This window comes from Felis catus, chromosome C1 (assembly GCF_018350175.1).
Source record: "Felis catus isolate Fca126 chromosome C1, F.catus_Fca126_mat1.0, whole genome shotgun sequence".
Taxonomy (NCBI): domain Eukaryota; kingdom Metazoa; phylum Chordata; class Mammalia; order Carnivora; family Felidae; genus Felis; species Felis catus.
This window is the reverse complement of record NC_058375.1, coordinates 166725447-166747272: the sequence shown is the minus strand read 5'-3', so window position 1 is coordinate 166747272 and position 21826 is coordinate 166725447. Positions and strand designations below refer to the sequence as shown.

Below are 21826 nucleotides of genomic sequence, written 5' to 3'. Positions count from 1 at the left end.
TTGGCCGTAAATGCGAGGATTTACACCTAGATTCTTCAAATGATGCTATTACACTTTGGATATACACACAAAAAAACAATGAAAACTATTTTGGAAGCACTTTATCAATTTAATAATAATAATAATAATAATAATAATAATAACGCTGTGGGATCCTTGGATCTCAAAATAGCCAGTTACCACAGTAGCTACATGGATGTTAAAAGAAGTTCAGAGTCCGACAAAATGAGCCTGAAGGTAAACAGAGAAAATTAAGAAGAGCAGTTCACAACACGTTTTGACCAGAATGGCAGTTTTCAAAGTGCATTGCACAGCCTACACCCAAAAAACCTCTGTAAAGCCGAGTACCAAGAATGCTTCCTCCTGGTCTGGAGCTTCACAGAGTCTGTGGGCATGTGAAAGCCATGAGAAATCAGCAGGACAGGAAAAAAGGTGCAACGTATTTAGCCTAGAATTAATTGCACAAGCATTTTGATTACAGACACCTTTCTTTGTTCAACACCTGTCTGACATGCCCTCACTCACCAGAATTCAGAGTGCAAAGAAATTGAGAGCTATGATTACCATATTCACCATGTCCTTTCTTTGGCTGTCTTTCAAGATCTCCTGCTGCCGTGACTTTTTTTAAATGGTGAGAAGGTGGGGCAGGGCACAGAATTCTTTAGCTTAGAATTCAGTCTGATTCTCTTACGGAGTTACAGAAGATAAGATTAAGGCTTACTGAGATTTAAAACACATTACTTTCAATCAAGTACATTGTTAGCCTCTGAATCGGTTATTGAGGCACAGGTTTTTAAACTCTGCCTTAAACACTTCCAGATTTTCCTTCCATTATTCAAATCTGATGACCCGAGGAGGAGTTCTCTGTCTTGGCATTCTTGACCTCTGCCCTTGGGTTTTCAGGTCCGTGTCTCCGGCCGGGAGGATCTCCACGTCTCCCATCCGATCTGTTAAGTCTCCATTACTCATGCGGAAGACTCCAACACCCAGCATGGCCACAGGCCCCGAAGTGCCTCCCCCTTGGAAGCAAGAGGGCTATGTGGCTTCGTCCGAGGCTGAGATGAGAGAAACCACGGTGACAAGCGCCACCCAGATCAGAACAGAAGAGAGATGGGAAGGGAGATACGGGATCCAGGAGCAAGTGACCATCAGCGGAGGAGCGGGAGCTGCTGCCGGCGTGTCTGCCACTGCTGCGTTGGCGGCCGGGGCTGTGGCTACTGGTGCTGCAGAGGTACTGTCAGAGCTGTCCTGTTTCCTTTCACAGCTGCTTTCTCCAGCCACAACCTTGCCACGAAGCCCCGTCTCTGGAGGTTGGAGGGGAAATGCATATGCACGTGGGAACATAACAGAAACTGAAGACCAAATCTGGCTCGTGCTTTGTGAAATCATTTTTTTCTTCAACGTTTATTTATTTTTGGGACAGAGAGAGACAGAGCATGAACGGGGGAGGGGCAGAGAGAGAGGGAGACACAGAATCAGAAACAGGCTCCAGGCTCTGAGCCATCAGCCCAGAGCCTGACGCGGGGCTCTAACTCCCGGACCGCGAGATCGTGACCTGGCGGAAGTCGGACGCTTAACCGACTGCCCCACCTAGGCGCCCCGTGAAATCATTTTTAATGGGGATGAAGGCTCTGATCTGTCAGGTTTTTATAAAATACGGGGTTTAACGGTACATGCCCTATATCTCTTGGCAATGACAAATGCTTGTCCCGTGAATGCTTTACTAGAGCAGCTCATTTCCATCGCACTCTTGTATTTGCTGCTGGGCGTGTCATTTTAAAAAGGGACTTGGTCATTTCCAATCCAGGTGAAACAAGAAACTGACAAAAGTGCAGCTGTTGCGACCGTCGTTGCTGCTGTTGATATGGCCAGAGTGAGAGAACCAGTCATCAGCGCTGTAGAGCAGACTGCTCAGAGGACAACCACGACTGCCACGCACATCCAACCTGCTCAAGAACAGGTATGCACGTGGCCAGCCAGAACGAGCTTTGCATGCAGCGATCCCATGGCAAACCAGTGCTCCAGTCATTTTGAGGACAGCCCTGAGCCCAATGTGGCCCGGGTTTCTAGGACACTCTGAGCAACGGATGGCCTGAGATACCCAGGGTGTTCAAGAGAGAAGTTACCTGACGTACCTGGTCCGTGTCCGGCAGGAAAACACACAGGAGTTAGCCATCAGAGAGTTAGTACAGGAGGCCAGAGAAGGAATTCAAAGTATCAAAGTGGTCCTGGGTCAAGACAGGCAAAGCGTGGCCCAAAAAGTCAGCCGAACAAAGAGGTGTGAGCATTCATTTCTTTAGTTCTAGACCCGTCAATCCAGAGTTCAGTTGCAGAGCCAGGCACAGAAACCACTATTGCAGGGCAAACATTACCTTTCTCTAAGCCTCCCCAAGAGACCTTTGCTTTTATTTACCTCAAATGTGACATGTGATTCGTGGCTGAAAAGTGTTATAAATCGAGGGTAATTTCCCACCTCCTATTTGAATAGATTTTTTTTTATATAGTTTAAAATCACTCTAGCTTTCCTCCTTATCCTCTCTTGTGTGACGTTTATGTCTTTATCCTGATTTATTATTGTAAGCTTTTATATAAGGTGCATGAAACTATTTCCTTCCTTTCTCTTCTGAAACTCAGATTAAAAAGGAGGCAGAGAAGAAGACTGCTGTAACTAAGGTAGTAGTGGCTGCCGATAAAGCCAAGGAGCAAGAATTAAAATCAAGAACCAGAGAAGTAATTACGACAAAACAAGAGCAGGTGCACGTAACTCACGAACAGGTGAAAATACATTTTTTTTAAAAAAACAATTGGTAAGGCTTTCGACCAGTGGAGCCAGCTGGGTGGTTTGAGAAGATGACTTTCTTTTTTTTTTTTTTCCTTTAAAGCTTATTTATTCATTTATTTTGAGAAAGAGAGAGACAGCATGAGTAGGGAGGGGCAGAGAGAGAGAGAGAGAGAGAGAGAGAGAGAGAGAGAACCCCAAGCAGGTTCCACATTATCAGCACAGAGCCCTATGCAGGGCTGGAACTCACAAACTGTGAGCTCATGACCCAAGCTGAAATCAAGAGTCAGACACTTAATCAGCTGAGCCACCTGGGAACCTTGTGAAGATGAACTTTCACGTCTCCTTTAAACCCTGAGATCCTGAATGTCAGGGATAATGTCTGAGAATGGCAAAGAGGCAAAAGAGGAAAACTGCTTCCCCGCTCCCACACACATACCTTCCAGATCCAAACAGCCTCCTTTGGAAGGTTAAGGATTTGGAAAACATCTTGCCCGAGATATGTGTAAAACTTTCTCCCTGTAATGTCTCAGTTTTAGAAGAGTAAGTCTTGATATATTCCAAACCATCATAATTAAGAAAGTTTTCAAAGCAAAAATAACATATGAATGCAGATTATAAATTGTCCATACTTGATTTCTCATCTATAAAATAAAAGGGTCGGACAAATTCTAAGGCCTTTCATTCTAATATCCTATTCTTTAAGATCAACCTTTAGATGACAGAAGTGGCATAGAATAGTATTGCCATATATCCATTGGTAAAAATTGAAAGTCTTTTCAAAGAAGACAATTCTCCAATTCAGATAATGGTGTTGAAGTCAACCTTTTTTCCCCTGAGCAGCATAAATTATGGTTGAGGCAGAGAAGGAGTGTGGTCCTATTCAGGCAAATGAGATAATTTATTTAGTGATCAGTCCAGAAAAAGAAGATTTTACTCCTTTCTTCAAATTTCTATTTTGTTCTATTTAATAAACATTATGTCACTTCCATTCGAGATCAGGAGACAATAAGTGTTTGTTCTGATCATTGATTTCAGATAAGAAAAGAAACTGAAAAAGCGTTTGTACCAAAAGTAGTAATTTCTACAACCAAAGCCAAAGAACAAGAAACTAGAATAACTGGACAAATTACTACAAAGCAAGAACAAAAACAAGTAACTCAAGAAACAGTAAGTCCAGTTTTGTCATTACATTGTAATTCATGGACAAATAATGCATTCTAGCCAGCTGCCTGTGCCCTATGACCAGAAACTCTAAATGGAGGAGTCCTGTGTGTGTATTTCTTTTTGTTGTTTCTCTGTCTAGTACGGAAACTCTTTCATGATGGAAATTCTGTTTTCATTGCAGTTTTTCACTCAATTGATCCATTTTGGGGAGATTGTCTATTAGAACAGTTTGGGGGTACATCTATGACATTTCTAGGGCATAATTATTTATTTGCTTATTTGAAATGTTTATTTTTTGAGAGAGAGAGAGAGAGAGAGAGAGAGTTCAAATGGGGAGGGACAGAGAGAGAAGGGGACAGAGGATCTAAAGCAGGCTCCGTGCTGACAGCAAACCTGATGCGGATGCGGGGCTCAAATTCACAAACCATGAGATCATGACTTGAGCCAAAGTCTGATGCTTAACCAACCAAATCACCCAGGCATCCCTCTGGCACATATTTAAGCGTAAGATAGATATCACCCAATCAAGTTACCCCCAGTACAGTTTTTTAATGCATAGCCTGAGCCCTCAGTCGCTTAGGTTGTAAGACATGTTGTGTACACACACACACCAGCCACGAACACTCCCATGTAAATATCAAGGGAGAGTGAGGAAATGTTGGACATCAGGGTTGACTGGTACTTCTTCAAGAAAATGCTTTAAAGCGTTTGCTGCTTTTGTGCCATACAGCCACGTGAGAACAGCCTGTGTCACTAAAGTCCACTTTTCTCCCACATGTGACATCAAACCTTAACGTGTCAGGAAAGAAGCATCTTTTTTCAATTCTTTCATGTTCAGGAGGGTGCCTGCACTCACCTATCTTGATCTCAAGTTCTTTGCTGATCCCAGAGCTACTTTTTACAAAGGTCTAGCTGAGAACATTATACACTTTGGAGGCTGGCCAGAGGCTATTGAATGAATTTCCATCGCCTTATAGTGAGTGAGAGACTTTGAATGCCCAAGAACTCTACTTGGCATAATCAAGAGCATAGAAATGCCTGTTGCCATTGCGATGCCACTTACTGGCAAGTTCAGCCTGACCTTAGTTTTCCAGCCATTTGCCCGTGGCCACTCATTGGGTGTCCTAGAGTGTCAACATGTCTCAGAGATGAGAACTTTTCAGTTTCTAGGACAATCTGCTAAGGAGCAGGTGGGCAGAAAAGAAGCCTATAGACTATTTTTCAGGAAAACAAAAGTCTGTGTTTTAAACCATTAAGTGTTGGCCCTTAAAATGGAAATGTGATTCTTTCTCAGCGCTAAACATTTTGTATTCTTCTGATGTTGCGAGGGTATCCTGCCATTTCTTTTGTGCCTGTTGAAACTCAAACCCTTATTTTACTCTGAAAATCAGATAAAACAGAAAGCTGTGACAGCTGCCGCATCCATGGTGGTAGTTGCCACTGCAGAGTCCACAAAACTAGAAACAATCCTGGGAGCTCAAGAAGAAGTTGCCACACAACATGATCAAATGCACATGACTCATGAAAAGGTGATGACTTGCTGCTGGTGTGAAATTGACTCTTCATCACTTCATGTGCAGGCTGCCTCCATTGTCATCATGGGTCTTAATCATCACTTTTTCACCCCCTCTGTTTATAGCTCAAATAGAAAACTTCCTCAGAATCTGTCACAAACCCTTTGCCACCTCTCCAGCTTTCACTGCCACTTTTCATTCCTAACTTTCAAACTTTCTTGGGGTTGTTACTAACATGATATGATATGATAGTTCACTTTAATATCTTCCTATTGCCATAGATTCCAGTTTTCAAGTCAATTGATAAAATGTAAAAGTATGTGTTGCTTTTGACTCTAATGGAATGTCTTGTGGATTATAGTAAGACAAATGTGGGAAAGAGAAATGCATCCTTTACTCTTTTGTTGCTGATCACAAGTTTTTCTTTTAGACTGCACTCATTTTGATATTGTTATGTAATAAAACAGTAAGGAAGATCAAAGTAACTCACATTATGTGTTTAAGCATGATGAAAATGTCCGGGAACAGGAAGACATTTGCTTCCTTTCTCAGTTTTGACTTCAGGTTCTTTTATTAGAGTCTGTATGAAATTTAATGACCATTTTCTCACCTTTCTTTTTATCATATGACCAGACAATGAAAGAAACTAGGAAAACAGTGGTGCCTAAAGTCATAGTTGCCACACCCAAAATCAAAGAACAAGATGTAGTTTCAAGAACTAGAGAAGGCATCACTACCAAAAGAGAGCAAGTTCAAATAACTCAGGAAAAGGTGAATACAGATATTTGAGATGGGAAAAATTTATCTTTAAACTAATTTCTAGTAAACCATTAACTACAATGTTCTATGAATTGGTAGTCTGTATTTTCCTTTCTGAATCCCAGACTAAAAGCAAAATGGTAAATGTGTGACTGCTTCCCATTAATTTTATCTGTACATTTGATTTTCATCCATCTGTAACATTGATAACTCATTTTATTCCACCATTATTCTTTGCATGAAAGTTAGCATTTTTAGCCTGATTCTTAAAAAGCAATATATAGAATCAAATGGAGATATTTTTGTGGGTTTTTTTATTTAACATTTCTAAGTTTTGTGACTCCCAGTCCATATATGCAAACATTGTCAAGTAACTTCTTTTGTGTAGTTAACCCCGAATAACTTCATCTTGCATCCCCACTAGGAGGGGGGGAAGGGTCATACCATGTGTGTGTCTAAAGCCCTATGCAATTGACACTTTGATTTTACTGTAATAATCAGATGAGAAAGGAAGCTGAGAAAACTGCCTTATCTACAATAGCAGTTGCTACTGGTAAAGCCCAAGAACAAGAAACAATACTGAGAACTAGAGAAGGAGTGGCCAGTAGACAAGAACAAATCCAAGTTACTCATGGAAAGGTGACGCTTGCTATTCCAAGTGTGAAGTCCCCTCTTTGATAATACATTAATACCCAATCTCAAGAATTTCTTCTGTATGAGACACTATTAACCGAATTCATTGTTTAGATGATTAAACAATTGGAAACTAAAAAACCAAATTATTATTGTTAATATTACTACATATTCCTATCCCACTGATCTCCTCACTATTATTTTCCATGTTTTTTATTATTAACATCTATAAGTTCTCTGGAAGTTGATTAAAATTGCATGCAGGTTGATTTTAAGATATCCTGTGAATATTAAAGAAAAAAGTAGGAGTAAGTGATGAATCTTACTTACTGTCATGAATATGTGTGGTTTGAGGGGTCGTGAATTCAATATATTACTTCGTAAAGTATGGGCTTATTTCAGGAAATCACCCATCAGTTTTTTCAGGTGAAAGGTTATCTTTTTTCTTTCTGTAAATACCAGATGAGAAAATTATAAAGCCCGCCATACTACTGCTAATGCTAACAAGATGCAGTATCAAGTCTAGAGAAGGAATCCTCCAACTAGAATGCACATTAGCCATGAAAAACTTTATTTGTAGCATTTATTTGTAGTTATGAATCTCCATGAATTAACCAACTTCCTATGATTCTGTCATTTACCCCAAATAAGCTATTTACCTAATTTTATTCCTTGTTGTCAATATAGTATTTGGAAATGAGCAACTCAATTTCTTTAGTGTCATGGCTGAGTCCTGTCTATATTTCTCTCAGTGTTGTTTTCTGTCTCTACATTTTTGGGTTTTCTCCTAAGGCATGATTGAAGGTCAACTTTCCAAACACTTAACCAAGTAGGATATTGACTGGCATATCAGCCTTTCAGAAATCTCATTGGTAACGGAGATTCTCATATGTAACATACTTCATGAGAGATTGTATTTAAATTTTTGTTTGTTCTGAATCACATAAATTTGACTGTCTTATTTTTGTTGTTAAAAATTAGCTAAGAATGGAAGCTGAGAAAATATCTGTACCCAAAGTAGTAGTTACCACTGCAAAATCTACTGAACCAGCCACACTGCCAAGGACTAGAGAAGGATTTGCTATTAAGCAAGAACAAATCCATCTTTTTCATGAGGAGATGAAAACTGATGCTGTGGAGGTGAAAAGCATTGCTTCATCCCATTTTATCACCAGCACCCATAACTTTTCATCCAGCATGAGTCGTTGTGTTCCTAGTGTTTCATTTAATCGCTGAAGTGGTCAATAAACATTAGAGCTGATTAGACCCTGTCCAGTTCCTCCAGTGCAACAGTTAGCATTTCTAGATGTGAAGAGCCAGATTAGGTAACACTCTGCTTTGCCTAAATTAGTTCTCAGTGTTTAACTGGTCTGAATTGGGGTCTCCTACTCCAATTCTTCTTCCTGCTGATCTAGGTTCCAAAAATATGAGAGAGATTAGAGTCCACTAAGAAGTAAAAGTGGTACCAGCGTAGAGGACAAGTAAATTGAACCAAAGTAAACACGCCTGTGGTTGTCTATGAAACAATAGCTGTATATGGACTTGATATGCATTAACTCAGGGAAAAATACATAGAGGCTCCCCCAATTTGAAATATCCTACCCATAATCAAGATTCTTTTTTTTTTTTTCATAAGTTTTAAATTCAGAACAAGATTTGCGTATTTGTACATTTTGGTCGGCAAATGATCATTTCTTTGAGCCTGAGTTTTCTCATTGTTAAAATAAAACTAAAACTCAACCTGATTACCTCGTAGACTGGTTGAAAGATTCAAATGAGATATAATATAAACGTCACTTTACAAAGTGATCTATCTTAAATGTGTGTACACACACATATGTAGAATGGCATATCAGACTTCATATACATTGAAAGTGTATATATACTTAAGATACCACTTTATAGAATTATTACATTTACATTATATCTCATTTGAATCTTTAGTCTACATTAAATATACATGATAGATGTTAAATATATTTCTGTTATCTGTCAGAGACAGATAACATTTTGAAGCATCTATAAAATTAAAATCAACTAATGGCCTATGTTTTAAAAAAGAAGGCCAGATGAAAACACACCTAAGCCTCACGTATATTTTACAGCTTCTTCTAAGATGCAATGGTAAAGTGAAAATGGCGTTTGCAATCCTTCAAGGCAGATTAGGGTGTTTGTGGCTTACTGGAAGGAGGCACTGAATGAAGCCCTTGATCGCTAAAGGCCCAATTTCATCTCAGAAAAAAAAAAACCCTCATTTCTATCTTAAATGATTGAGAGAACAATTTTAACAGATACACAGGTAGCATCCTTGAAGAACATTTCAGCCATGATCTGGATTCTTTTCACGGCAGCAGAAAAGAAAAATGGACATTAATAAACTATTCCAGCATTACTTTTAAAGAGCAGTGATAGACACAGCGATGTGATTTTTAGGATTTGCTATTTCCAAGCATTGCATAGACTCCTAATTTGTAAGGCATATCAGCTAGTTTTCTTTCTTTAAAAGAGAAACACCTCTGCAGACTGTTTTCATTTATGTTAATCAGATTCATGGAAATGAGAAAACAACATTTCTGGTTTTTTCTGCACTTATCTCCCAGTCATAACCAAAGCAAATTGAACTTTACTGCAAAAGGTGGTTCTCTTGAATCCAAATATGATTAACACTTTCATTTTAATCACAGTCTCTTCACTTGTGTTTTTTAAGAAAGATATTTCCTAATAGATTAAAAATTCTTATCCCTAGGGAATCATAAGAAAATTAATATGCTCCCTATGTTCCATGAGCTTTCATATTATCTCAGATTTGCACGCAATCATACAACTCTGTAGCAACTGATTTTTCTGGATGGGTCTATGATGGTTTTGAGTGTATTTTTATCATTACTGTCTTTGCAACAACACTAGACTAAATGATTGACAGGCTAATAAAAATAATCAATGAAGATAACCATCCCCCAAATTCTGATTTCCCAAGTGCTAATTAACTGCCTCAGACAAAATCCTAGAAAAACTCAAAATCTCCTTACTATTTTGTATCCATACTGTGTTGTCCCATGTGGTGTCTGTGTGATTTAATGTCTTGTCTAATTAAACAGGTGTATATAGAGTGTATCTAACTAGATGTCCATTACATTATAATAATCAATGAAATAAGTTCCTAAATGCATCTGCGAGTTACATTTCTGGAGACATTAACAGCCATATAACACAGGTGCCATCTGCCTACCACACCTTTAGGCATTTGTCTGTTCCTAATGACTATCCTTGGAGAACATGTCCCAGCTTGACTTGGTGTTACTGTGTATTAATTCCGGAAACCTTGTCTCCAGGTGGACGTTGGGAAAAAGGCGGAAGCTGTAGCAACAGTTGTTGCTGCGGTGGACCAGGCCCGTGTCAGAGAGCCCAGGGAGCCTGAGCGTCCTAAAGAATCATACGCTCAGCAGACCACTTTGGAGTATGGCTATAAGGAGCACATTTCCGCCACAAAGGTTGCTGAGCGTCCCCAGCGTCCAGCCTCGGAACCCCACGTTGTCCCTAAAGCAGTCAAGCCTAGAGTGATCCAAGCTCCTTCTGAGACTCATATCACAACTACTGATCAAATGGGAATGCACATTTCATCACAGGTGAGTCTGTACCCCTAGATTTTTACCCTATTTATGGGAAAGCAATTTTAACTGCTGTGGTCGTCTGGTGGACAGTGGTGTCACTGAGTCTCATTTCAATGCAGATCAAGAAAACTACAGATCTAACAACTGAAAGATTAGTCCATGTGGATAAACGCCCCCGCACAGCAAGCCCTCACTTTACTGTTTCAAAAATTTCTGTTCCTAAGACGGAACACGGATATGAGGTAAGAAGTTAAAGAGCATGCCAAAGAGATGTCTGGCTCAGAGGTGCCGTACGTACCTAATGTGCGATGTACAGTATCTTTGGCGGAGGCCAGTGTGGGCCTCTTGCTGGTGATGTCTGTTTGCGTTCATAAGAGACTCTCAAGCCCCTGGAGTTTGGCTTCTGAAACTTGCCGAGCAGGGTGAACACACAGTAGCCGAGGTGGTTATCCCATACCTCTGAGAAGACACAAATCTGTACAGGCTTCTCTCGGTTTCACATTTTGTAAAAGATGGCGCATTGTACAGTTTCATTTTCCTTATGCTGTGAAACATTTCACAGTAACTTAGCTGTGAATGTGTATCAATATAAAAATCAGACATTGAGAAATCCTATATTCAATATAACAGTCACTGAGAAATCATATGTCCACATACGTAACATAACAAGATGGAGAGAGGTAGGATTGTGTGGTAGTGGGGGTGGATTGTGAAATCAATCACACAGTCTTGGATTCATGTCCTAGCTCTGCTCCTATTAGTTCTGTCATTGGGGGCAAGTTAATGCATGCAAAAATGGTAGCAAGTTGACAGCACATAATAACCCTTAATATTAGTCTCTGTTCCTCTTATGCACATCTAAGATGTAGAATGCAAATCTTATGTGCCTTCACAGCATTTTAAAGTCTGTTTAATACCTATATTTGGAATAGCCCCAAATCACTATTGAAATCAGATGACCATAGACAGTGACAGAATAAAAAGAGTGAGATAGCCTTTCAAATATTTTTGTAATGTCTCTGTTTTTACCTTCCACACAGATCTGAAGCTGAAACTTTACAATTTTAAACTATTGTCAAGTAGTTCTTAGGAATTTACCAAATATTTTAATAATTTCCTGATTCTGAATTTCCCACTGTAGTATTTTCAGGATGGTTAAGTGAAAATTCGTCACTGAACTTTAGAAGCTCCATTGTCCCTTTATGATGAGAGAATAAAATAAGGAGCTCTAAATACAACTTTCTAAGAAAAATATTTTCCATTTTTTTACTGTTTATTTTATTTTTGAGAGAGAGACAGAGTATGAGGGGGTGGGGGAGGGGCAGAGAGAGAGAGGGAGACACAGAATCTGAAGCAGGATCCAAGCTCTGAGCTGTCAGCACAGAGCCCAAAATGGGGCTCAAACTCCCTAACCGCGAGATCATGACCTGAGCCGAAGTCGGATGCTTAACCGACTGAGCCACCCAGGCGCCCCAAGAAAAATATTTCCAAATGTATTTTATAAAATGGCAGGAATGACAATGAGCTTTATAACCAGCTCATCCCTAACTGACTTCCCATTAACTGTAAAAGTGAGAATGAGAGCGTTGAAAGACAGACCATATAGAACATAGACTCCTACCCACCACAGAATGAGTGATAGTAGCCACGTACTTCTGAACCATGACACAGATTGTTCCCTTTCCATTTAGGCATCGATAGCCGGTAGCGCTATCGCCACATTACAGAAAGAGTTGTCAGCCACGTCTTCTGCTCAGAAGATCACCAAGTCGGTGAAGGCACCCACTGTGAAGCCTGCCGAGGCGAGAGTGAGAGCAGAACCCACCCCCTCTCCGCAGTTCCCTTTCGCCGACACGCCAGACACTTACAAGAGTCAAGCTGGTGTCGAAGTGAAAAAGGAGGTAGGGGTGAGCATCACTGGTGGCGCAGTCCATGAAGAGCGCTTCAAAGTACTGCATGAGCGTGAAGCCAAGGTCAGTCACTGGATCGCACACTATCTCTTGAACCATTCCTCTTGAGCAGGGTCGGGCACACGGCCAGTTTGTGCTACAGTAGTACTCAGCCAGGCATCCTACCTTTCCTTTACTGTGTTCCAACTTAATTTTATTGAGTCTGGTGTGGGTCAGAGTTCTTTTTCCTCAAATTATTTTTATAATTTTGCATGGGTTAAGAGTTGATGAGATTGCCCCTTATGCCACGGGCATTTTTGTAACATCCTTTGTAAAATTTGTAGGTAACAGAAACAGCAAGAGTACCTGCACCTGTTGAAATCCCTGTTACTCCACCAACTTTGGTCTCGGTGAGTGATGAAATTGATTGTGTTGGACCATACACATATCTGGTCAGATATTTTCATGTATGCAAAGATCAGTTTCTTCAACTGGAAAATGGCATTAGTGAGTTCACAAATGCTAATTTTAAGATGGCACACTATTTGGCAAGAAAAGGGGGAATTCTGTGGGACAACGATTGGTCACGTAGTCTGTAGGCTTATTGAGCTTCTATTGGGTCTAAGGGATTACTGGGAGCATTATGGAGATGTGAAGACTAATCCAGCCCTCTTTGAATTTTTAGCCTTACTATTAAGGAAAATGTACATAAATAGGCAAAATCTAGACGGTGATAAGCACCCCAACAGAGGAAGAATAGAGTACTTCCTGTTGGAGATAACATGGAAAGCTTGGTGAAGGGGCAGCATTTGCCACTGAGCCTTTACGTCCCATTGGGATTTAAATATGTGAGAATGACAGAGGGTACGGAGTTGTCCCATTAAATGGTGTTAATATAGTTCTGCCTTATGAACTTGGAAACACCTTACATGTATGTATTTCAAGTTAGGAAATAACTTTTCAGGGGAGTCTCTTTACTAATATTTCTACAGTCTTGACCTTTGAAAACATTTTAGGGCCATTAGAATGTGCAATCCCTGACACTTGTTATAACTTATAGAGATGATTAATGAATATGTACATGTTATCAATATTTCCTTTTTCTTCTCTCCTCAGGGCTTAAAAAATGTGACTGTTATAGAAGGTGAATCCGTCACCTTGGAGTGCCACATCTCTGGATACCCATCCCCAAAAGTGACATGGTACAGGGAAGACTACCAAATAGAAAGTTCCATCGATTTCCAGATAACCTTCCAGAGTGGAATCGCTCGTCTTATGATCCGAGAAGCCTTTGCGGAAGACAGCGGGCGATTTACTTGCAGCGCTGTGAATGAGGCTGGGACCGTCAGCACATCCTGCTATCTAGCTGTGCAAGGTTTGTGGCCACACTCCCACCACCCGTCTGTACCTGCCATTTTACTGTCAGCCGACACTTCTTTCCACAATACGGTTTCTGCACACCCTATAATGGTGTCCTCTGTGGGAACTGGGGCTAGATTAAGGGGTCACCTTAACTGTCATGCTAGCCAGAGGTCACTAACAAAACAGACTAAATGCCCGACTTAAATTAGAGACTTCTGTCTTCTTCCAGCATCAGAAGAGTTTGAAAAGGAAACAACCACCGTGGCTGAGAAATTTACCACGGAAGAGAAACGGTAAAAACATTCTTCTGCTTTTGTTCTAGGGTGGTTTTGATTTGATATTGGCAAATTACAGCCCAGACGCTAATTTTAAGGGAATTCTCTTTCCAGCTTGGTAGAGTCAAGAGATGTGGTAATGACTGATACCAGCATCACAGAGGAACAAGCAGCCCCCGGAGAACCCGCCGCTCCTTTCTTTATTACAAAACCAGTGGTCCAGAAACTGGTGGAAGGTGGGAGTGTTGTGTTTGAATGTCAGGTTGGCGGCAATCCAAAGCCCCACGTCTACTGGAAAAAATCTGGTGTCCCTCTCACCACGGGATACAGGTATGTTGATGGCTGACTGATAGAGTTCTCTGTGATTTGTATGATATGTATAAGGAAGCCTAGAGAGAGGTGGGATATACCTACCCTACCATCTCCCAAATGTAGGCTCTTTTATTATGGAAAATTTAGGGTATGTTTTCAGCTATTTTTACATTTTTGCACAGTCTCACCGAGGAACAAAGCTGTGTGACAAAAGTGGATGGAAGATAAATTTCTTTATACTCTAGTTTGATTCATGTATAGCGCCAGTGAAATAGAGAAAATGTGGATTTTTACACACATACACATGTTCTTCTAGAAAGCATCTAAGACAGCGTTCAGCAGAAATGCATAATAATTAAGTCACTAAAAGAGAAAAGAACAAGGGTCATGTAATGAAGAAGAAAGTTATACATGAAAATCTGTGCTAATAAATTTGTTATAATTGAATGTAAAATTTAGCTTTGAATTTTCTGCAGCTTGAGACAAATCATCTAAAAATGTACCTCTTATGTCTTAATAAGAAGAAATATAGTATACCAGAGGCTTAAAATTGAAATATTTAAAGGAATGTATTGTTTTGATCATTCATTTGATCTTCACATGAAACAAGGAGCAAAATACTGAACAAAGAGAAATACCCAAGTGTTTAAATGACCTCATCGTTTGCTCACATAAACACTGAAGCCCTTTCCATGTGGTTGATTCTAGTGGTATTATATTCTATCGTTTATTTCAAAGAATATATGAGCCTTATTCAAAATGAAAAGTTTAAGCTGTTTGTCCCTCACTACTCATGTCCGTGCACTTTCCTCCATTTTCAGCAATCTTATATTCTATATGGAGCTTGGTCTCATGTTTAAGATCATTGAATTTTATACCATAGATCCACATGAGGGTTTGTTTATTCACATAGGGTTATTTGTGAGTGAATTTTATGTATGTTCATTTCCATAAAGATACAAAGTGAGTTACAACAAACAAACTGGAGAGTGCAGACTGGTGATTTCAATGACTTTTGCTGATGATGCTGGAGAATACACTATTGTTATTCGTAATAAGCATGGCGAGACTTCTGCCTCTGCCTCCCTGCTGGAAGAAGGTAAATGCAGCCCTTAGTACTTCCTATGTGCCTGATAGGAATGGAAATGCAGGGAAGTAGCACCGTTGTGTGTTTATCAAAGACCTATTAAAATATCCCAGTTCTGATTCTGGCTCTGTCCCCATCGCTACCCTCTCTTGGCCTCGGCTATACAGAAAATGTTTTAGACCACGTGGCCTCAAAAGCCATGCTGGTGCTAAACATCACGGTTCTGGCACGAAGTTTCTATCTGGTGCCTTCATTTCTAGGCATATCATGCCTTCGAAGATGCAAAGACTCCACACCTCGCTGCCTTCCAGATCCAGACAGATAATATCAGTGAGTGGTAGGAAGATAGTGGCAAACTGGAGAGCATATGCCCCGCCTCAAGGGGGCAGTCGTTCCCTGCCTCCACTGTGTTGTGACCAGGCACATACTTTACAGGCTCAATGTTCCTAGAGTTTCTGGTATTTTAAAGAAAACTTGGAAATCAAGATTTTTGAGGATTCATAAGTAATTGGACAAAAAGCATAATGGCATTCAGGCCAAACTGAATATATCTGTGGGTCACATTTACTTTCGCTTAATTGTTCACATTTACAGCGGACCATCCCATGTTTTGTCTCATTTGACCTGCCCGATACCCCTTAGAGAAAGTTAGGATATTATCCTAATTTAGCAGATAGAGCACTCAAGACCCAGGAAGATAGATGAATTGCCAAAAGCCACATGGCAAATTAGGAAGACCCCCAGGATAGTTCCTAAAGAACTGACTGCTAACATAAAATTCTTTCTACAACAGTACCGTCTGCTTTGACTTGTCAAGGCAAGTTTGTTTTTGAATTTCAATCTAACAGATATTGAGCACCTTGAGAGTAAAATTTAGAAAATCTGGCTTTTGATTATCAACTTTCTCTAGTGTAGGGCTTGCCTGAATGAAGTGGCATGAAGGCTTTTTCATAAGAACATTAAAAATTAACTTATGTTCTTAAAAAAATGAGCAAAGGGGAGAAAGAGAAAGAGAGGGAGAGAGAGACAAACCAAGAAACAGACTCTTAACTGTGTAGAACACACTGCTGGTTACTGAAGGGGAGGTGGCTGGGGGGATGGGTGGAATAGGTGATGGGGATTAAGGAGGGCACTTGTCTTGACGATCACTGGGTGTCAGATGGAATTGTTGAATCACCCTAGTATACCCCTGAAAGTAATATCACACTGTATGTTAACTATACTGTAATTTAAGTCAAAACTTTAAAACAACTTCTGTTTTTAACTCCTAGCTGATTATGAGTCACTGATGAAGTCCCAGCAAGAAATGCTTTACCAAACACAAATGACTGCATTTGTGCAAGAACCTAAAGTTGGAGAAGTAGCACCTGGATTTTTATACTCTGATTATGAAAAAGAGTATGAAAAAGAACAGGCCTTAATTAGGAAAAAAATGGCCAAAGATACTGTAATGGTCAGAACTTTTGTAGAAGAACAGGTGAGTATAAGAATAATGACCAAGCAAATCATCTCATAAATTACACTTTCCTCCCAAGGTGCCCCTCTTTTTGTTTGATATTTTCATTGTCAGGTGATGGGGTAATGATTGGGCTATAGTTATTAGCTCCAAGTTCACTGCCGATGAGTTTCCTTAACCTTCGTGACCTGCTGCATAATGTGGCTTTAGAAATAAGGATTCTATATATGCAGGAAAAGATAAATATTAGAATGACCAGGTCCACTCTGCCCAAATCCCTTCATCTGTAGAATGAGCATCCCAAAGTAACCTGTGCCTTTAGAATATCATTGACCCAAGATGCCACAGCATGAACTGACAGAGATGGTGGTAATGCAGATTAGAAAACAAAACAGGGACTCCTATAATTCTCACTGAAAAACAAAAACAAACAAAAATCTTCCTAGATTTTCCCCCCCAAAACTTGGATCCTTATCTCTGAAAATAATACTCTTTTTTTAAAAAAGTTAATTTATTTATTTTAAAAGACAGCATGTGCATGAGCAGGGAAGGGGCACAGAGAGAGGGAAAGAGAGAGAATCCCAAGCAGGCTCCACACTGTCAGCGCAGAGTCCCACATGGGACTCAATCTCATGAACTGCGAGATCACGAGCTGAGCCAAAATTAAGAGTTGGATGATTAACCAACTAAGCCACCAAGGTGCCCCTAAAACTAATAGTCTTAAAGCATTTCTGTCTGTCAAGATTTATATATTTTTAACAAACTGTCATCTTTTTTACTACATAGGAATTCCATATTTCTTCCTTTGAAGAGAGGCTCATCAAAGAAATTGAATACAGAATAATAAAGACTACATTAGAAGAACTTCTTGAAGAAGATGGAGAAGAAAAGATGGCAGTTGACATTTCTGAATCTGAAGCTATTGAAGCAGGATTTGATTTAAGAATCAAGAATTATAGAATTCTTGAGGGAATGGGTGTTACTTTTCATTGCAAGATGTCTGGCTATCCATTACCCAAGGTAAAAAAAATAAACATCATGCCTCCACACTACAATAAAGATATACATCATCTACAATAACTATTTTATCTAATTTTTTTTCAAATATGCATATTATTTGCAGATTGCGTGGTACAAAGATGGCAAGCGCATCAAACATGGAGAGAGATACCAAATGGACTTTCTGCAAGATGGCAGAGCTAGTCTGCGAATACCTGTTGTTCTTCCAGAAGATGAAGGCATCTACACTGCATTTGCCAGCAATATTAAGGGAAATGCAATTTGCTCAGGGAAATTGTATGTGGAACCTGCTGCACCTCTCAGTGCTCCGACTTACATACCTACGCCAGAATCAGTGAGCAGAATAAGGTAAGACTCAGAACAATTTGGGATGATTAATGTTTAAATTGTTTAAAACACCAAATATCCCAATAGCAAATTGCTGTTGTGTGGGGGCCAAAAAAGTGGAGATAACACCAAAACTTGCCATTCGCAATTCAGATGATGCCAAGAGTTTTTACTTCTTGCCCCTGTGCAAGGTGAGCAAAGCATTGTCATTAGTGTGGCATGCTATTCATTTGCTGGTGCTAGAACCAATATGATGAAAACTATAAAGGTTTACTTAATACCTAATTTTACATATGTTATCTCTAATTTATACAACAACCCTGCAATGTAGGTATTCTTATTACTATTTTAGAAGTGGGGGCACTTAATCTTTGTGAGCCTATAAAAATTGTCTTAGTTCACCAGCCCTGATTGTGCCAGCACTTGAAATTCAATCCAAGCCAGTCTGGCTGCAATGGGCAAATAGGTTTTTGGTTTTTTTCAAATATAATTTCTATGTTTTCCCTTCCCTTGGATAAAAAATTATATTTCTCTTTTTCTATAAATTTATTCATTGGGTTATTTAACTGACCAACATTTATTGAGATGTTTTAGCAGTTGAATCAGAAGGGTTTGGTGACTAATTCAGGTGATGATGGAAAGACTGTATTAAGAATTATTCCAAGATTTTAAGGCTGAATACTTGACTGTGTTGAATAATACTGACTGGGATTGAGGATATATGGAAAACATAGATTTGGGGGCAACAGTAATGTATTCTGTTTTGGATCCCAGTGAGTTTGAAGTGCCTTCTAATAATATATGAAATATATTCTAAAATAACATTAAGAAGGGGGTTTGTTTATCTTGCTTTGTTTTCTCTGTGCCTCATGAAAATATTCTGTTTTGTTTTTCAGATCCATCTCTCCACGTTCAGTGAGTAGATCTCCTATACGCATGTCTCCTGCACGCATGTCCCCTGCAAGGATGTCACCTGCACGGATGTCCCCTGCAAGAATGTCCCCTGGACGTCGGCTGGAGGAAACAGATGAGTCACAACTTGAGAGACTGTATAAGCCAGTCTTTGTGTTAAAGCCTGCTTCTTTCAAATGTTTAGAAGGACAAACTGCCAGATTTGACTTAAAGGTTGTCGGTAGACCTATGCCAGAGACCTTCTGGTTTCATGATGGTAAGTATGATAATTTTTTACTTACAAATCATGAAACACAAAAATAAGCTTATATGTATGTACAGCACTTTTTAAAAAGAACTATTTTAATCTATGTTTTCTTTTTTACTTAATTTTTTACAGGCCAGCAAATTGTCAATGATTATACCCATAAAGTAGTCATTAAAGAAGATGGTACCCAATCACTGATTATTGTCCCTGCATCCCCCAGTGATTCTGGGGAATGGACTGTGGTTGCCCAAAATAGGGCAGGCAAATCTTCGATTTCAGTGATTTTAACTGTGGAAGGTATTAGCCCTTAATAAAGAAACTACCTTATTACTTGGGCTATAAACAGGTATTTCAGCCCTACTCACTCTGAATCACAAACTTTCTCTTCCAGCTGTGGAACATCAGGTAAAACCAATGTTTGTGGAAAAACTAAAAAATGTCAATATAAAGGAAGGTTCTCGACTTGAAATGAAAGTCAGAGCTACGGGTAATCCCAACCCTGACATTGTATGGCTGAAAAACAGTGACATCATTGTACCTCATAAATATCCAAGAATCATGTGAGTTTGCTTGAAAATAATAAAACTAAGCTCATTATCAAATCCAAATAACTAAAGAAGCAATAACTACTTCTGTATTGATTTTTCTTCCCCTTTTTATAGAATTGAAGGCATAAAGGGAGAAGCTGCCCTTAGAATTGATTCCACTGTCAGCCAAGATTCTGCCTGGTATACTGCAACTGCTATCAATAAGGCTGGCAGAGATACTACGAGATGCAAAGTAAATGTTGAAGTTGAGTTTGCAGAGCCTGAACCAGAGAGAAAATTAATCATCCCACGAGGGACATATAGAGCAAAAGAGATTGCAGCCCCAGAACTGGAGCCCCTCCATATGCGATATGGTCAAGAGCAATGGGAAGAGGGTGACCTCTATGATAAAGAGAAACAACAGAAACCATTTTTCAAGAAAAAACTCACTTCCTTAAGACTCAAGCGCTTTGGGCCCGCCCACTTTGAGTGTAGGCTAACACCAATTGGTGACCCAACAATGGTGGTGGAATGGCTCCATGATGGGAAGCCACTTGAAGCAGCCAACAGGCTCCGTATGATCAATGAGTTTGGGTATTGCAGCCTTGATTACGGGGTTGCATATTCCAGAGACAGTGGTATCATTACTTGTAGAGCTACTAACAAATATGGAACAGATCACACATCTGCTACACTTATTGTTAAAGATGAAAAAAGTCTTGTAGAAGAGTCTCAATTGCCTGAGGGGAGGAAAGGCTTACAAAGAATTGAAGAGTTAGAGAGGATGGCTCATGAAGGTGCTCTTACAGGTGTAACAACAGATCAAAAAGAGAAGCAAAAGCCAGACATTGTTTTGTTCCCAGAGCCAGTAAGAGTACTTGAAGGGGAGACCGCTAGATTCCGTTGCCGAGTGACCGGTTACCCTCAACCCAAAGTCAACTGGTACCTCAATGGACAACTCATTCGCAAAAGCAAAAGGTTCAGAGTTCGTTATGATGGCATTCATTATTTGGACATCGTGGACTGCAAATCATACGATACAGGGGAAGTCAAGGTTACTGCAGAAAATCCTGAAGGTGTGATAGAGCATAAAGTGAAACTTGAGATCCAACAGAGGGAAGATTTTAGGTCTGTTCTCAGACGAGCCCCTGAACCAAAGCCCGAGTTTCATGTACATGAACCTGGAAAACTTCAGTTTGAAGTACAAAAAGTAGATAGACCTGTTGACACCACTGAAACCAAGGAAGTTGTGAAGTTGAAAAGGGCTGAAAGAATTACCCATGAAAAGGTACCTGAAGAGTCAGAAGAGCTGCGCAGTAAATTCAAGCGCAGAACTGAGGAGGGATATTATGAAGCAATTACTGCTGTGGAGCTCAAGTCTCGTAAGAAGGATGAATCCTATGAAGAACTCCTAAGGAAGACAAAAGATGAACTTCTCCACTGGACCAAAGAATTAACTGAAGAGGAAAAGAAAGCCCTTGCTGAAGAAGGCAAAATCACTATCCCAACTTTTAAACCTGATAAAATTGAACTAAGTCCTAGTATGGAAGCTCCTAAAATCTTTGAAAGAATCCAAAGCCAAACAGTGGGCCAAGGATCTGACGCACACTTCCGGGTCAGAGTGGTGGGAAAACCAGATCCTGAATGTGAATGGTACAAAAATGGTGTAAAGATCGAACGCTCTGACCGAATCTACTGGTACTGGCCCGAAGACAATGTTTGTGAACTGGTCATAAGAGACGTGACTGCTGAGGATTCTGCCAGCATCATGGTGAAAGCCATCAACATAGCTGGAGAAACCTCAAGCCATGCATTCTTACTTGTCCAAGGTAATTTCGATGTCTTTGGTTTGATGGATCTGTCTCTATTTATCCATGAATATCCATTGGTGTATTTCTTTTTATTTTATTTTCCCATTATTCAAATTGTGAATTTAATTTAATATAATG

General features: G+C 39.8%; 1 protein-coding gene across 50 annotated transcripts in view; it reads left to right on the top strand.

Moving 5' to 3' along the window:
- TTN (titin) overlaps positions 1 to 21826 on the top strand; it is a 277310-nt gene that overhangs the window by 11133 nt on the left and 244351 nt on the right. For 40 of the 50 annotated variants that reach the window (XM_045034071.1, XM_045034073.1, XM_045034050.1 and 37 more), the window contains exons 7-29: positions 904 to 1231; positions 1808 to 1960; positions 2635 to 2775; positions 3818 to 3949; positions 5338 to 5475; positions 6094 to 6231; positions 6721 to 6858; positions 7834 to 7992; positions 10185 to 10478; positions 10583 to 10705; positions 12155 to 12436; positions 12697 to 12762; positions 13469 to 13727; positions 13944 to 14007; positions 14104 to 14319; positions 15258 to 15400; positions 16660 to 16865; positions 17631 to 17864; positions 17968 to 18212; positions 19088 to 19359; positions 19483 to 19647; positions 19742 to 19910; positions 20013 to 21706. In XM_045034071.1, the coding sequence (XP_044890006.1) occupies positions 904 to 1231; positions 1808 to 1960; positions 2635 to 2775; positions 3818 to 3949; positions 5338 to 5475; positions 6094 to 6231; positions 6721 to 6858; positions 7834 to 7992; positions 10185 to 10478; positions 10583 to 10705; positions 12155 to 12436; positions 12697 to 12762; positions 13469 to 13727; positions 13944 to 14007; positions 14104 to 14319; positions 15258 to 15400; positions 16660 to 16865; positions 17631 to 17864; positions 17968 to 18212; positions 19088 to 19359; positions 19483 to 19647; positions 19742 to 19910; positions 20013 to 21706 (5759 nt within the window). The remainder of the gene's footprint in view (positions 1 to 903; positions 1232 to 1807; positions 1961 to 2634; positions 2776 to 3817; positions 3950 to 5337; positions 5476 to 6093; positions 6232 to 6720; positions 6859 to 7833; positions 7993 to 10184; positions 10479 to 10582; positions 10706 to 12154; positions 12437 to 12696; positions 12763 to 13468; positions 13728 to 13943; positions 14008 to 14103; positions 14320 to 15257; positions 15401 to 16659; positions 16866 to 17630; positions 17865 to 17967; positions 18213 to 19087; positions 19360 to 19482; positions 19648 to 19741; positions 19911 to 20012; positions 21707 to 21826) is intronic. The other 10 variants (XM_045034072.1, XM_045034040.1, XM_045034074.1 and 7 more) reach the window with 8 other exon arrangements.